Genomic DNA, 13,947 nt, shown 5'->3' with positions numbered 1-13,947 from the left:
CTCTGCCTTTTCTAAAACCAGCTTGAATATCTGGAATTTCACTGTTTACATATTGCTGAAGCCTAGCTTGAAGAATTTTGAGCATTACTTTATTAGCGTGTGAGATGAGTGCAATTGTGCAGTAGTTTGAGCACTCTTTGGCATTGCCTTTCTTTGGGATTGGAATGAAGACTGACCTTTTCCAGTCCTGTGGCCACTGCTGAGTTTTCCAAATTTGCTGGTATATTGAGTGCAGCACTTTCACAGCATCACTTTCAAGATTTGAAATAGGTCAAATGGAATTCCATCACCTCCACTAGCTTTGTTCCTAGTGATGCTTTCTAAGGCCCACTTGACTTTGCATTCCAGGATATCTGGCTCTAGGTGAGTGATCACACCATCGTGATTATCTTGGTCGTGAAGATCTTTTTTGTACAGTTCTTCTGTGTATTCTTGACACTTCTTCTTAATATATTCTGCTTCATTAGGTCCTTACCATTTCTGTCCTTTATCGAGCCCATCTTCGCATGAAATTTTCCCTTGGTATCTCGAATTTTCTTGAAGGTTATTTATATTTCTCCCAGCAATTTTGATTCCAGCTTGTACGTAATGGTATATCATATATGTAATTATTTATTGGTAGCAAAATTCAGATATATTTGGATTAAAAAGAATGAAACAAATGATTACACTCCATGTGTTTTAATCAAGATGTTTCTGAGTTTTGCTGCCTTATATAGTCACTATCCATATATTCACTATCCCTCCCACCTTCCTGTCATTGCAGAAATTCATCAAATATTCAGTAGGCTTGGGTAATAACTTCCCACTAGAAACTTCTCTCTGTTCCATTCTTTAGACAGAGGCTGGCAAACTGTGGCCTTGGATTAAATGCTATATTTCATTACTCTTTTATAAATAAAGTTTTATTAGAACACAACTACTCCCCTTTGTTAATGTCTTGTCTATATAGCCACATTTGCACTACAACAGTCCTGTTTCCTAGTGGCAACAAAGGCCAAATGATCTGCAAAAGTGAAAGTTGTTTCCTATTTGATTCTTTACAGAAAAAGTTTCCCAACTTCTGCTTTGGTGGCTGGTTAGCAATCCATACATATTATTCAACTCATTACTGAGAACTGAAACTTGCATAATTTCCTATCTCTATGTTAAATGATACTGAAAGCAATTTAGTTATTTGCTTCAGAAAGTATTCACTTCTATAGGATAAAACTTTCATTTCAAGGCCAACATCAACACCTACAAGAGTCTTACCTCTCTGCACCCATCCATCTATAGTTATTACACCATGCACTCTGTCTATTTCCAGTCAGCTCCTCCTTTTGCAAGATCAACCTTCAAGTTACTCAGTTAAGGACATAAAACCCTTTAAATATCACCCATAACTTCCCCTTCTGAGATAGTACTAATATTAGGTCAGGTTATACTCTCCTTTTCTAAACTAAGCCTAATAAACTTAGTTTTGCCTGAACAACAAACACTCTGGTCACCATTTCAAACATGAGAGTTGACATTACAAATCCTCCAAACTACATTACCACCCACCCAGAACCTCTTATTCTGATCAATAGAAACACTGAGAGCATTTCTATAAGATGGCATTACCTGCATTTTCAGTTAGGAAAACAGATTTACAGAGGCTGAACCTTTACTAAGGGGACATGCCCAGTGTCACAGATCAAGAGGGATGTACAGTAGGAAGGACTCTCTCTCAGGGATCTGCTCTCAGGCTTCATTCTAGGTCATAAACTTTGTAGGACTAACTATTTGCCTCTTTGAGGCCTCAGTTTCGTTACCTATGAAAGTGGCATTATCTATATACAGGTAGACCCTGATGTATTATGTTTCAAATTCAACTTCACTTGACTTAGATCTTCTTCTAGGCTAACAGTAAGCTGCAGGCTTCTCTCTAATGATACTGGACAGTTACAGCTCCCAGTCAGTCACCCCATCACATAAATAAACAACTGATACAATTACAACCTTTCTGTTTTTCACTTTCGGTACAGTATTCAAGATATTACAAGAGATAGTCAACACTTTATTATTAAAGAGGCTTTGTGATAGATGATTTTACCCAACTGTAGGCTATGTATGTATTCTGAGAATGTTTAAAGTAGCTTGGTGAAGCTGTGCTGCTCAGTAGGCTAAGTGTATTGAGCATACTGTTGACATGATATTTTTCAACTTATGTTGGGGTTATTGGGACATAACCTCACTGTAAGTCAAGAAAGATCTGTATGTTCTTTCAGTTCTGAAATTAATTGAAAGTATGGTCTCTTATCAGTTATAAACTAATTTCTTCACACAAATCTCTTTCAGCAAGCACAAGGCATATGAGATAGGCTGTATTGATGACTAAGTTAAGTTCTATAACTTGGTTGCTCTAATCAGAAAACACGTAGAAACGATTCTACCTACTGTCAGAACAAATGTATTTGCATGTATCCCATTCTGTTAACAACTTAACATGTAATCATGTCTCCTCTAAGGAAAGAAGGAATGTTTCTTCTCCCATTGCATTAATCACACTGTGCTATATCTTTCTACTAATCTATCATCTATTATGATTGCCTATTTTGAGAGTCAGCATAACAATTATCATAAGTGATAGCATTATATTCTGAAAACATAGACTCAGATGGCATGATTTATCTTGCTACTTTGCCTGACTTAATGGGAGTTGGAGTTTCCCTAGTCTAAACCAGATTTTTAGATCATAAATATTTCAATTTTTAATTTATTATTGATTAGCTTGATAGTAAATAACTCCATGAATGCTGAGGTTGGAAATCTGTTTTAAAATTATTAAGCATCTTACCTTCTATCTGGCCGTAGACTGTTATCACAGTGAAATAAAACAGTAGGGCTACCTGAAGCAAATGGATTTGGGATTTTAAATTTATCTAATGTAGTTAATTAACTGGTCAATTAAAAACAAAAGGGCAATTAGTGCTGAGCACATTTGTTCTGATGATGAACATGCCAACTGAAAATGGATCTTAATCTCTGCTACAAAATTCTGTAATGTCAAAGGAATGCTGCTGTAAATAGAGAATAAAGTCCTTTAAGAGTAATGCACTGGCAGCAATGATTTCCTTTCGTACTAAAGCAACACAATTGTGACACACAGAGAGAAGCTGGCCAGTATTTTAAGTAATATTCCTCCACTGCTCACTCTCTTATCTTGTATTTACAGTGATCACTAAAGCCAATTAGTAGTAGCTTCTTTTTCCTACTACCAAAGTGAGAAAATAATTTTACTTAATGCAAAAGGGAGGAGGAGAAAGGGACGACAGAGGACAAGATGGTTGAATGGCATCACCAACTCAATGGGCATGAGTTTGAGTAAGCTCCAGGAGTTAGTGATGGACAGGGAAGCCTGGTGTGCTGCAGTCCATGGGGTCGCAGAGTCGGACAGGACTGAGCAACTGAACTGAATGCGAAAGGGGTAAGAACTGCACAGGTACAATATGTAACAGACCTGAAGATTTCTATAAACTGTATGTACTAATGAACATAATTCTTAATCACTCAAACTGGTGTCACATAGATATATCCACATATATTAAAGAGTATCAGTTTTTTTTTAGACAAGAATGACTACCCATGTTTTCCTTTTGTCATTCAATGAGATGTGTCTTGGGCATTCTCTGTAGCTTGTAAGTTTAATCATTGAGTTCCAAGTACAATCCTTCATAAGCTCCTTTCAAAGTCTTGTTTCAAACCGTACATGCACATACACATGCCATTTTATTTAACCATATGTCACTAGTTCTCAGTGCAAAGAGAAGTCAGAAAGCTCTTTTGTAAAAGATAAAGATCAGAGATGCATTCCATCTCTCCTTTGGTTACACCCATTGCTTCCCATGTCTGTTGGCCACACCGCAGTTTAACATGGCAACAACCTCCCAGAATTACTCTGTTGCCTAAAGTCTAGCCAATGCTTAACTTCCTAATCAATCCTGGTTTACTAGCATTTGTATCACACTCATAGACAGTTGACTAGTTTCATGGCAAGAAATAGACTGAGTGATCGCTTTCTGCTTTTTAAGAAATTGACTTATTCTGAGTGAAACTAAAGAACTGTTTGTGTTGTGTGGGTTAAAAACAGTCTTAGGGGGACTTTCCTGGTTGCCCAGTAGTTAAGAATCTGCCTACCAATGCAGGGGATGTGACCAGGTAACTAAGATCCAACATGCCAGGGAGCAACTAAGTCCACAAGCCACAACTACAGAGCCCATGTGCTCTGAAGCCTGTGCCCCACAACTAGAGAGGTCTCAGTGCCACAAAGAAAGAAACTGCACGCCACAACTAAGACCTGATACAACCACAACCACAACCACAAATGAAATAACTAAATAAATATTTTTTAAAAAGAAAAAGAAGAACCATCTTTAGGTACAACCTCACTGTCACAACAATCATCTCTTAATTCTTCTCTCATCTACTTTCTAAGGTCAGATGATGATTGAAACACATGGTAAGAAGAAATCCTACTAAGGATTTACTAAAGGCAAGATACAGTTCAGTTACTTCAAAATCAAGACCTATTTTTTCCCTGTTAAACATGTATAATTTTTGCTGAGCACATACACATGGAGTTAGAGAAATAGAGTTCTACATTTCTGTACCTGAAATCCTTATAATCAAATGTTTTTAGAGCTTAGAATGTATTAGATAAGAGATTAGCAACAGAACTTCCAGAAATTCTAAAGTTATAAAAGGTTGGACAGTAAAAATATTCAGATTTGCAGACCATATGGTTTCTGGCATATTCAATTTGCCTTTGTAACACAAAAACAATCATAGACAGTGCATGAATAAAGAGGTATATTGCATTCCAGTGATACTTTATTTACAAAAGCAGACAGAAGGCTGCATTTGGTCAGCTGACTTCATTTTCTGACCTCTACTTTAGTCTTTAGAAAGGCAATTTATCTTGCAAATTTACATGGATTTAGAATACCTTCAGTGGGCAACAACTCTGTCAACCACCAACACCATGTTTAGCAGCAAAACCTAAGTATTCATACTAATTTGGAAACAGACTAAACAACATCACATTAATTCAGTACAGGTTTTACCACCAAATTTAGTTTTGCCACTCAATTTACAAGGATATTTTAACTTTCAGAGATTATTTTTTTTTTAAGAAAATAAAGTTTTGAGAAACTGACTGTGGACCGATACATACTCTTGTGTTGAAGTGTTTGAAATGATTACTTTTGCCCTAAGAAATTTCAAGAGAGGAAAAAGAAACACATATGGTCTGGAGGAGATAAGTCTGTCCAGTAATCATAGAACAACAACCTTAGCAGGTGTGTTATAAACCAAGACACCCACTTCTCCAGGCCGAAATGATATTTAAAAGATTGCATGGTTTATAAACCTCATCTAAAACAATGTGCTTGTAATGCATTTTTGAATTTTTTTTTTTTTTTTAGAACTTCAGAAGTTCTTTTAAGTTAAGTTTAAACACTGGCCTCCTTTATTCTGCCTCGAGCAATCTTTAGGATTCTAGGAACCTAGAAATAATTCCTGTGGCTATTCTGTGCATCAGTTCCCAGCATAATTTTTCTCTACTGAATATATCTATACCATTTTGTTGTGAGTAAATAACCAGACCCTTCTTATCTGGATTGTTCTGATTGAGCCAGTGTATTCTCCTTCCTCAGGCAATTTAAACTTTTACAAATGGAACTTTTACAAATGGCAAGTGATGCATAAATATTAGCTATTTAGGCTATCTTTATAGAGCATTGCTAAATAAACTATCTCCTGGGCTTTGCCCTCATTACAGGATGTTGATAAGCAATCAGATGGTAAAGGGCAATATTTGCTACAAAATTATACACCAGGTTAAATCAAACAATCTTAGATTATTAGAGCTAGAAGACATTTAAGGGTGATCTCTAGGTCAAAACCTTCAATTTTCATAAGAGGAAGCTGACAGTCATCGTTACTGTACATTTAACACCCAAAATTACTAAGCTGGTTAAGAGAAACACAACACCATAAGCACTATCTTTAGATTACCAAACTGTTTAGTTGTCAAAAACAAACCAAACAAATACTGACTGAATACCCATGAGCTCTATATTCCATACCAAACCATGTATTATGAGCTAGTATTGTATCTGGTTTTATCTTCAAAATAAGGTATGAAAATGCTGGCGATATAATGGAGTCTTTGATAAACACAATGCTCAAAGGGTATGTATCACATCAGTTTGCTCTGGAGTCTTTAAGAAAAACATTATATTAATTCAGGATAAAAAATGAATATAGCAGTCAGGCTTTTTGTTTGCAAGAGACAAAAATACAGCACAAACTATTAGACAAAACTTTGTCTTATTCATTCACATTGGAGAATTCCAGGTTTTAAACTTGGTGAGGCACTTCATCATTTTATGATAATAACACTCAGATATGTGAAGCAAAACTCTTGTTTCCTACATATCCAAACGAGAGAAGGAATATGCAGGGAAATGTCCCTAGGGACAGGATAAAAGCAAGCTGGGTCTTAGGTGTGGACAAGATAAGAGCAGCAAATGAGATAGGGTTAGCTATATTTCCAGGGCTTTCATGGAATTATTTTGCCTTAGGAAGAAGGGTCATTCCTGATTGTTAGGTAGCTAGAGATCTCTGGAGATTGAGTTTTTATGCATTATAATCCAGAAGTGTCAGAGCTTGAGAAGGGAAGAAATTGGGGTGGGGACTCGGTAAATTGTCTGCTAAGGGGAATTGAAAGCTTTTAGCCATGCCTTCTAAACTGGGTGAAGATATGACTTACGAAATGTTATATTACACTGGATCAACAGATTTAAATCTTGGCATCTTAGTTGTTGTAATATCATTGACAAACCACTGGCTTTGTTGTCATTAGTTTGGCTTAGGCTACGTACCCCTTCTTTTATAAAACACTGTAGCAATGAGAATGGATTCCTCATTGACACAGACCTGGTCATATCTTCATCCCTGTAGCTAGAGGATGAAGGAAATCTCACTTTCATTATACGGATTGATGATGTATAGGAAGGTGGTTCCTTAAAAAAAAAAGGAAGTAAATAGATAAATAAAATAAATACATACATAAAGACAGCTTTTATCAGAAGAAGGGAAAAATGAATTGTTTGATTGGAAAAACTAATGATGTCCATCAAATAAGTTGGTAATTAAAAGTTTTTACTTTCTACTCCACCCTTTCTAGTCTCCACATCAGCCAGAATTATGTTTGTATCATGTCAATGTCCTGCCTCAAATCCTCAATTATGATTTGAAAGTGCAACATCCATATTTGTCAACATGGTCCATAGGCCTTGAATAGTTTAACCTCTTTGTCTTTCTCCAGCCGTGTCTCATGCCACTGTTCTTCTGAATAGCACCTGAATCTTTCTAAGGTCTTTGAAAATATACACTCAGTCCTGCTTCAGGACTTTTCACACTCCTTCCCTTTTGCTTAGTCTCCTTCCTCATTTTACCTACCTTAATCCCTGCTGTCCTACTGCCCTCCTCATGTGCATACATACAATTGCCTGGCTAAGAGCTACTCATTTTTCAAGCCTCAGTTCAAACACACTACTTGAGCATCACCTCATAGATCTCATAGATAGCACTTATCTTCTTCCACATATTACCATATTTACCACATCTGTGTGTGTGTGTGTGTGCATGTGTGTGCTTGATTTTGCTGTTTTTCTTATAAAATGTAAGATCTCAAGGGTGAAATGAAGAGTTTTAGATTCATTACTAACACCAAGGTACCTGATGCCTGGCAGAGAGTAAATATAAATGAATAAATGTTTCTTGAAAAAATAGATAGATATAGAGTATCAGTTCAGTTCAGTAGCTCAGTCGTGTCCGACTCTCTGTGACCCCATGAATTCCAGCATGCCAGGCCTCCCTGTCCATCATCAACTCCCGGAGTTCACTCAACCTCATGTCCATTGAGTCGGTGATGCCATCCAGCCATCTCATCCTCTGTCGTCCCCTTCTCCTCTTGCCCCCAATCCCTCCCAGCATCAGAGTCTTTTCCAATGAGTCAACTCTTCACATGAGGTGGCCAAAGTATTGGAGTTTCAGCTTTAGCATCAGTCCTTCCAAAGAACACCCAGGACTGATCTCCTTTACAATGGACTGATTGGATCTCCTTGCAGTCCAAGGGAATCTCAAGAGTCTTCTCCAACACCACAGTTCAAAAGCATCAGTTCTTTGGTGCTCAGCTTTCTTCACAGTCTAACTTTCACATCCATACATGACTACTGGAAAAATCATAGCCTTGACTAGACAGATCTTTCTTGGCAAAGTAAAATCTCTGCTTTCGAATATGCTATCTAGGTTGGTCATAACTTTCTTTCCAAGGAATATAGAGTATAATTTCACTTAAATGTGAGATGTTAAGAGTTTGGAACTTCTCGTGTCAAAGAGAATGGAAAGATGATGTAAGATATGAGAAAATTTCTGGAAGGACATTGTCAGCTCAACATAACATATTGATCAGCTTATTTTCTTTTTGATTTTTATTCCTTGATTAAATTTGAAAGCATTTAGATTTTATAAAGACTTAGAATATAGTCAATGGTTTGTGTTTATGTCAAAGTAACTAGTAACAAAAAGAAATTAAAGATTTTTAAAACTTAAAAATATATCAGAAAATGATTGAATTTATTATTTACACTTAAAATCCACGTACTTCCAAGAGATATTTGAAGTTGCAAGAAAATATATTTCCACTAGGTTAAAAGTTGCAAAGGGTCCTATCATCTGATATATATTAAAAATGTGACCTAGATGAGTTCATTCTACACTTTTTTGAGATTATGAGCTTTATGAGCTGCTTACTAAGTTTCACTTTTTGGATAAAGGCCAACCAAACTATTATTTTGATTTCTTTTATCACTGGAAAGCTTAAATGTCAAAATAAATTAAAGAAAATTATGATGTTATTGAATAAGAAAAGCATATCTCACACTTTACACATAATATTTCCAGAAATTGAATCCTACAGAAGTTTTAGCAAAATATTAATATTAGTTCTAGTAAAGATAATCCTTCTCAATGAGTATATTCTCAATAATACTGATTAAAAAACACTTAATCCATGAAATGTGTAAAGTCACTGTTATATAAAAGATAAAGCAAAATTTTACCTTATTCCTAATTGTATAAAAAAAAATAAAAGACACCGACAGAATTGTGGGAGTTGATTTAACATGTCTTTAAACCTCTCTAACATTTTAAAAAGTCAAATTGAAAATTATACTCGTGAAAGTTTTCATCCACAAGAATACAGTCAATTGAATTGCACTCCAGCCTATTAACTGCTATAGAAAATTTTATAGCAAATGTAGTTTGTATCTAAGGTATGAATTTAAATTATGGGAATATGAGCTGAAATTATGAAAACTTTCAATCTATACATGCATGTAAAAAGTAGACTTTTAGATTATTTTATTTAGATTAATGATATTTAAATATGAACTTGAACCGGTATGCAACAATTTATATATATGTAAGAATACGTATATTTTTGCATTTGTCATTTCATGACAATTTTCTTTTTCTTTCAGACTCTTGAAATACTGACTGGAAGATAGACATTTTCTTTCTGGCTGATTGTATGGGAGAAATTTTGACCTTAGAAAGTGGAAATGAGGTTGCTATGGAAACTGGTAATTCTGATGTCACTCATAAACATTTCCACAGGTAAAGTGTTCTATTATTATGAGTTCTGATTGATAATCTATTGGCATTTTATTTTTTCTACAGGTGAAGCAATTTTCAAATACATAATATAGGGTTGGCAAAAAAGTTCTTTCATGTTTTCCCGTAACATCTTACAGAAAAACCCAAAAGAACTTTTTGTCCAATCTAATACTTACATTATTTAAATAACTAAATGATAAAATTTTCCAGGTAACCTCTATGGCTAATATAGAGTTTAATCCTTAAAAAATTTAATCAAGTGCCATTTTTAAACAGAACTGAGATGATTTCAGTTATAAATTGTCAAGTGTGAAATTTTTATAGTAAAAAGATGTGATTAAGTAAATTTTGTCAGCAATAAACAATGAAGAATAATTTTTTTGTTTCCTTTAGAGTGGTCTTTAAAAATGAAAATAGAAATATATATATTTTCTTCCAATTTGGAATTTGGTATTGATTAAAAGCTATATCAGTATAGAAGATAAAGTAATATAGAGCATCATATCAGAATAAGTTTAGAGTTTTTTGTACATTCTTTTATTCACCCTAAGTAAGAAGTCTGCATATCAGTTAGCTTTTGTCATGCAACAAGCCATCACAAATCTGAATGGATGAAAATAACAAATAACCATGTATTTAGTTGAAAAATTTATAGATGGGCAACTTTAAGTAGGCTCAACTGGCCTATTCTTTTGATTTTGCTTGAGTGCTTTACATCTGTGGTTAATCTATTGGGTCATCTGGGACCTGGCTAGTCTGGCAATAGAGACCACTGGGCTGTCTCTGCTCCAAACCAAGTGTTCTTTTATCCTAAGTCTGAGGTCCTTCATATAGTGTCTGCTCAAAATTCCAAGAGAAATCAGAGGTATGCAAGATTTTTTAATGTTAAGACTTGCAACTGACACAGTGCCATTTCTGCTGCATTCTTTTAAACATTGCCAGTCACACTATGAGATTTAAGAAATATAAGAATAAACTCCATCTCTTGATAGAAAAACAACAAAATTACACTGGAAAGGGGTATGGAAACAGTAAAGCAGATAATAGTGACTAACTTTGAATGTAGTCAACCATAGTTCTATTAAGAACATGGAATTCTATTCTGAATTTTCAAGCTTACCTGTGTGAGTTGCCACACAACATGAACATTGTCTCAGTCATCTAATTTCAGAGCAACTCTTCTATCAACACACACTGCTTCCCGCCAACTGTGGTAGTGGGTACTACCGAAGTTTCCTATATTCATAACAAAGACCTAATATATTAGGAGAAACATAGGAACAAACATAGTAACACACAAGTCAGAAACATGGTAATTGTAAGAGGCAAATATTCAAAAACAATTCTAAGAAGCGGAAACATTTCTAATTTTTAAAAGTATGAAAAGGTTAAAATATGCAAAACAGCCATTAGAATCAGAAAAACATGTAAATAATGATATTTTTACTACTAGAGAATCCAGTGGCTAGAAGTGCTATCGTTGTGTTTATTCAGTTATTACATTATTTTAATTCATATCACTTCTAATTCTCTGTAACAAAGAATCAGAGTTAAATAATATTTTTTGTAATAGATGAAAACAAAACCAGAGTCATCAAGGTGCCCCCAAATTATACATATGTGAATAAAAAGTATATTCTTATCCTCCAATTTCAGTTTCCTGTCAAAATTTTAGATTAACATTTTGCCCTTTAATTATCTATACTGAATTAGCACAGTGTATCTGGAAGATCTTTTATGTTAAATTAAAATAAATTACTATTCTCAGACCACGTGTCATCTGAGAGATCTTCCAGTTCTTCTGTTACTGTTTTATTTTTCCAAGTTGGATGTGATTCAACATGTCCTTTTGCTTTATCCTAAAGGGAAAAATAATCATGTGTCCTTGGTGTACAATTTTCTTATGAAAGAACAGATTGTATCTGTTTTTAAAATCACAGCTATTTAAATAAGATAATCTGAGCAACATTGCCACAGAGGTAAGAATGCTGACAATCGTATACACAAGAGAGCTTTGCTTTAAATCTGTTTGTTTTGCCTTGTTTTAAGATTTCATGGTGTATCTCCCTACTTGCAGATACAATATACTATGTTAGTTTAGAAAATTCAGTTCTCTAATGATGCAGTGCTATTTCTACACACACACACACACACAAACATACACATATAATAACTTTTTATTTTCCAAAAATTAATTTCGATTCTTTCTGAAAGACCAGCAAATCTTTCAGTTATGTGCTCTTTCCTTCCTATTTTTTACTGTTATAATCTTTTCAAAACACTGACTTTTTAATTCTCTTCAAACTTTAAATTAAAATTTTAAATTTTACCCCTATCTCTTCTTTGTTGTTGTTGTTAATTAACTGTATCTACCCTATTCACTTTCATGCATTGGAGAAGGAAATGGCAACCCACTCCAGTGTTCTTGCCTGCAGAATCCCTGGGACAGGGGAGCATGGTGGGCTGCCGTCTCTGGGGTCGCACAGAGTCGTACACGACTGAAGCGACTTAGCAGCAGCAGCAGCAACCCTATTACTATGGACATTGGCCTTTAAATTTTTATGATGAACCATAATCTATCCAGGCATATGTTATGGTTCTGGAATATTTTTGAAATTATAGGTATTTAAAATTTCTAGAATTCTATTTTAGTATTTTTTTTAATATTATGAGACAACCATTTAATTAAGATACATGATTGCTAATTACGTGTGAAAGTCACTCTGTCATATCTGACTCATTGTGACTTCATGGACTATACAGTCCGTGGAATTCTCCAGGCCAGAATACTGGAGTGGGTAGCCATTCTCTTCAGGAAATCTTCTCAGCTCAGGGATTGAATTCAGGTCTTCACACTGCAGACAGATTCTTTACCAGCTGAGACTTCAGGGTTTTTAATCACTTCATTAATGTGTGTGGTACACTAAATAATTGTCCCCATGGATATCTAGGACCTAGTATCTGGAACTTGTGACTTTCACATTAAGTAGTAAAATGGATTTTGCAGATGGGATTAAGTTAAAGGTCTTGAGATGGATAGACTATCCCGGAATAACTGCATAGGAAATCGAAATGCTGGTAAGATGGTGACAAAGTGAATTTGGCACAGAGCAGAAGGTAACATGATGAAAGAGGAGAAAGAGACATGAGATTCTTGCTATCAACCTTAAGTTTATATAGGAAGGGACCGAGAGCCAAGAAATGAATCTCGAGAAGCTAGACAAGAGAAGGAACAGGTATTATCTCTTTGAAGAAAACATACATTGGTTTCCATCCTGTGAAATCCATTTTGGACTTGGGACTTCCAGAAATGTGAGAAAATAAATGTGTGTTGTTCTAAACCACCAAGTTGTAATTTTTAGAGAACCCATAGGAAACTAATGTAATATGTTTCTTCCTCACTAAACGTTAAGCTCCAGAAGAGCTGGCCCTGTATGTTCCTGGCATGTGGTAGGGATTCAGCAAATAGTGTTAAATGAACAAATGAATGAATTAGATTCACTGTTATTGGTCCTATTTGGATTATCATCAAGTAGAAAAAGTTAAGTCATGAATTTCCCATGTTTGGATGTCTTGTCATAGAATTTTAGAGATGGAACTCTAGCAACATTTGAAAGTTTCAAACTATGCCCTATTTGAGTGTAAACTTCATCAGAGCAAAGATTTCCATATGTTTTATTCTCTGCTGTTTCTCCACCACCTAACAGATGGTTTGTAAATATTTATCAAATTAATTAAATAAAGCAGTTCTAGTCCACTCAATTCAACAGATAGTTTTAGTACCTGAGATATGCACTGAACTAGATGTTGACCTTTACCAATAAGAGGGCAAGGTCTCTGTATTCTTCAGCATACAGCCTAAAAATGGAACTCAGCTAGTCAGCCAATAATTTCAATAGAGAAAGTATAGCTTGCTATTTGAATATCATAGTAGAGAGCATATAACGTGGAAATGTTCTAAGAGGACATCTGCTGTTTTTGTCAACCTCCAATCCATTTCTGCTTTCTCTGAAAAAATATATTATATTTTTACTTAGCAAACCACTATTTTCTATCAAGTCTTTGTAGTTGAAATGAGCATGACATAACTTCATAATCAGCCAATTGGTATATCCCATCCTCCTTCACCATAGTATTTGGTTCAGGAAATACTATATCTTAACAAATCCCTGGGCATTTGCTAAAATGAAACAACATAAAGTCATCACATTTGTGCTGTTCTAGTTGACTCATTGGAAA

The 13,947-nt window shown here is 35.0% G+C and overlaps 1 protein-coding gene across 1 annotated transcript in view; it reads left to right on the top strand.

The window, feature by feature from the left end:
* LOC101112602 (contactin-6) overlaps window positions 1-13,947 on the top strand; it is a 328,617-nt gene that overhangs the window by 57,232 nt on the left and 257,438 nt on the right. Inside the window, 1 exon segment of the mRNA XM_060402851.1 lies at window positions 9,573-9,708. Coding sequence (XP_060258834.1) covers window positions 9,654-9,708 — 55 coding nt within the window. The 5' untranslated portion in view covers window positions 9,573-9,653.

Source organism: Ovis aries, chromosome 19 (genome assembly GCF_016772045.2).
Source record: "Ovis aries strain OAR_USU_Benz2616 breed Rambouillet chromosome 19, ARS-UI_Ramb_v3.0, whole genome shotgun sequence".
NCBI classification, from domain to species: domain Eukaryota; kingdom Metazoa; phylum Chordata; class Mammalia; order Artiodactyla; family Bovidae; genus Ovis; species Ovis aries.
Note: the sequence above shows the minus strand (reverse complement) of the source record. Positions and strands in the feature narration are given on the sequence as shown.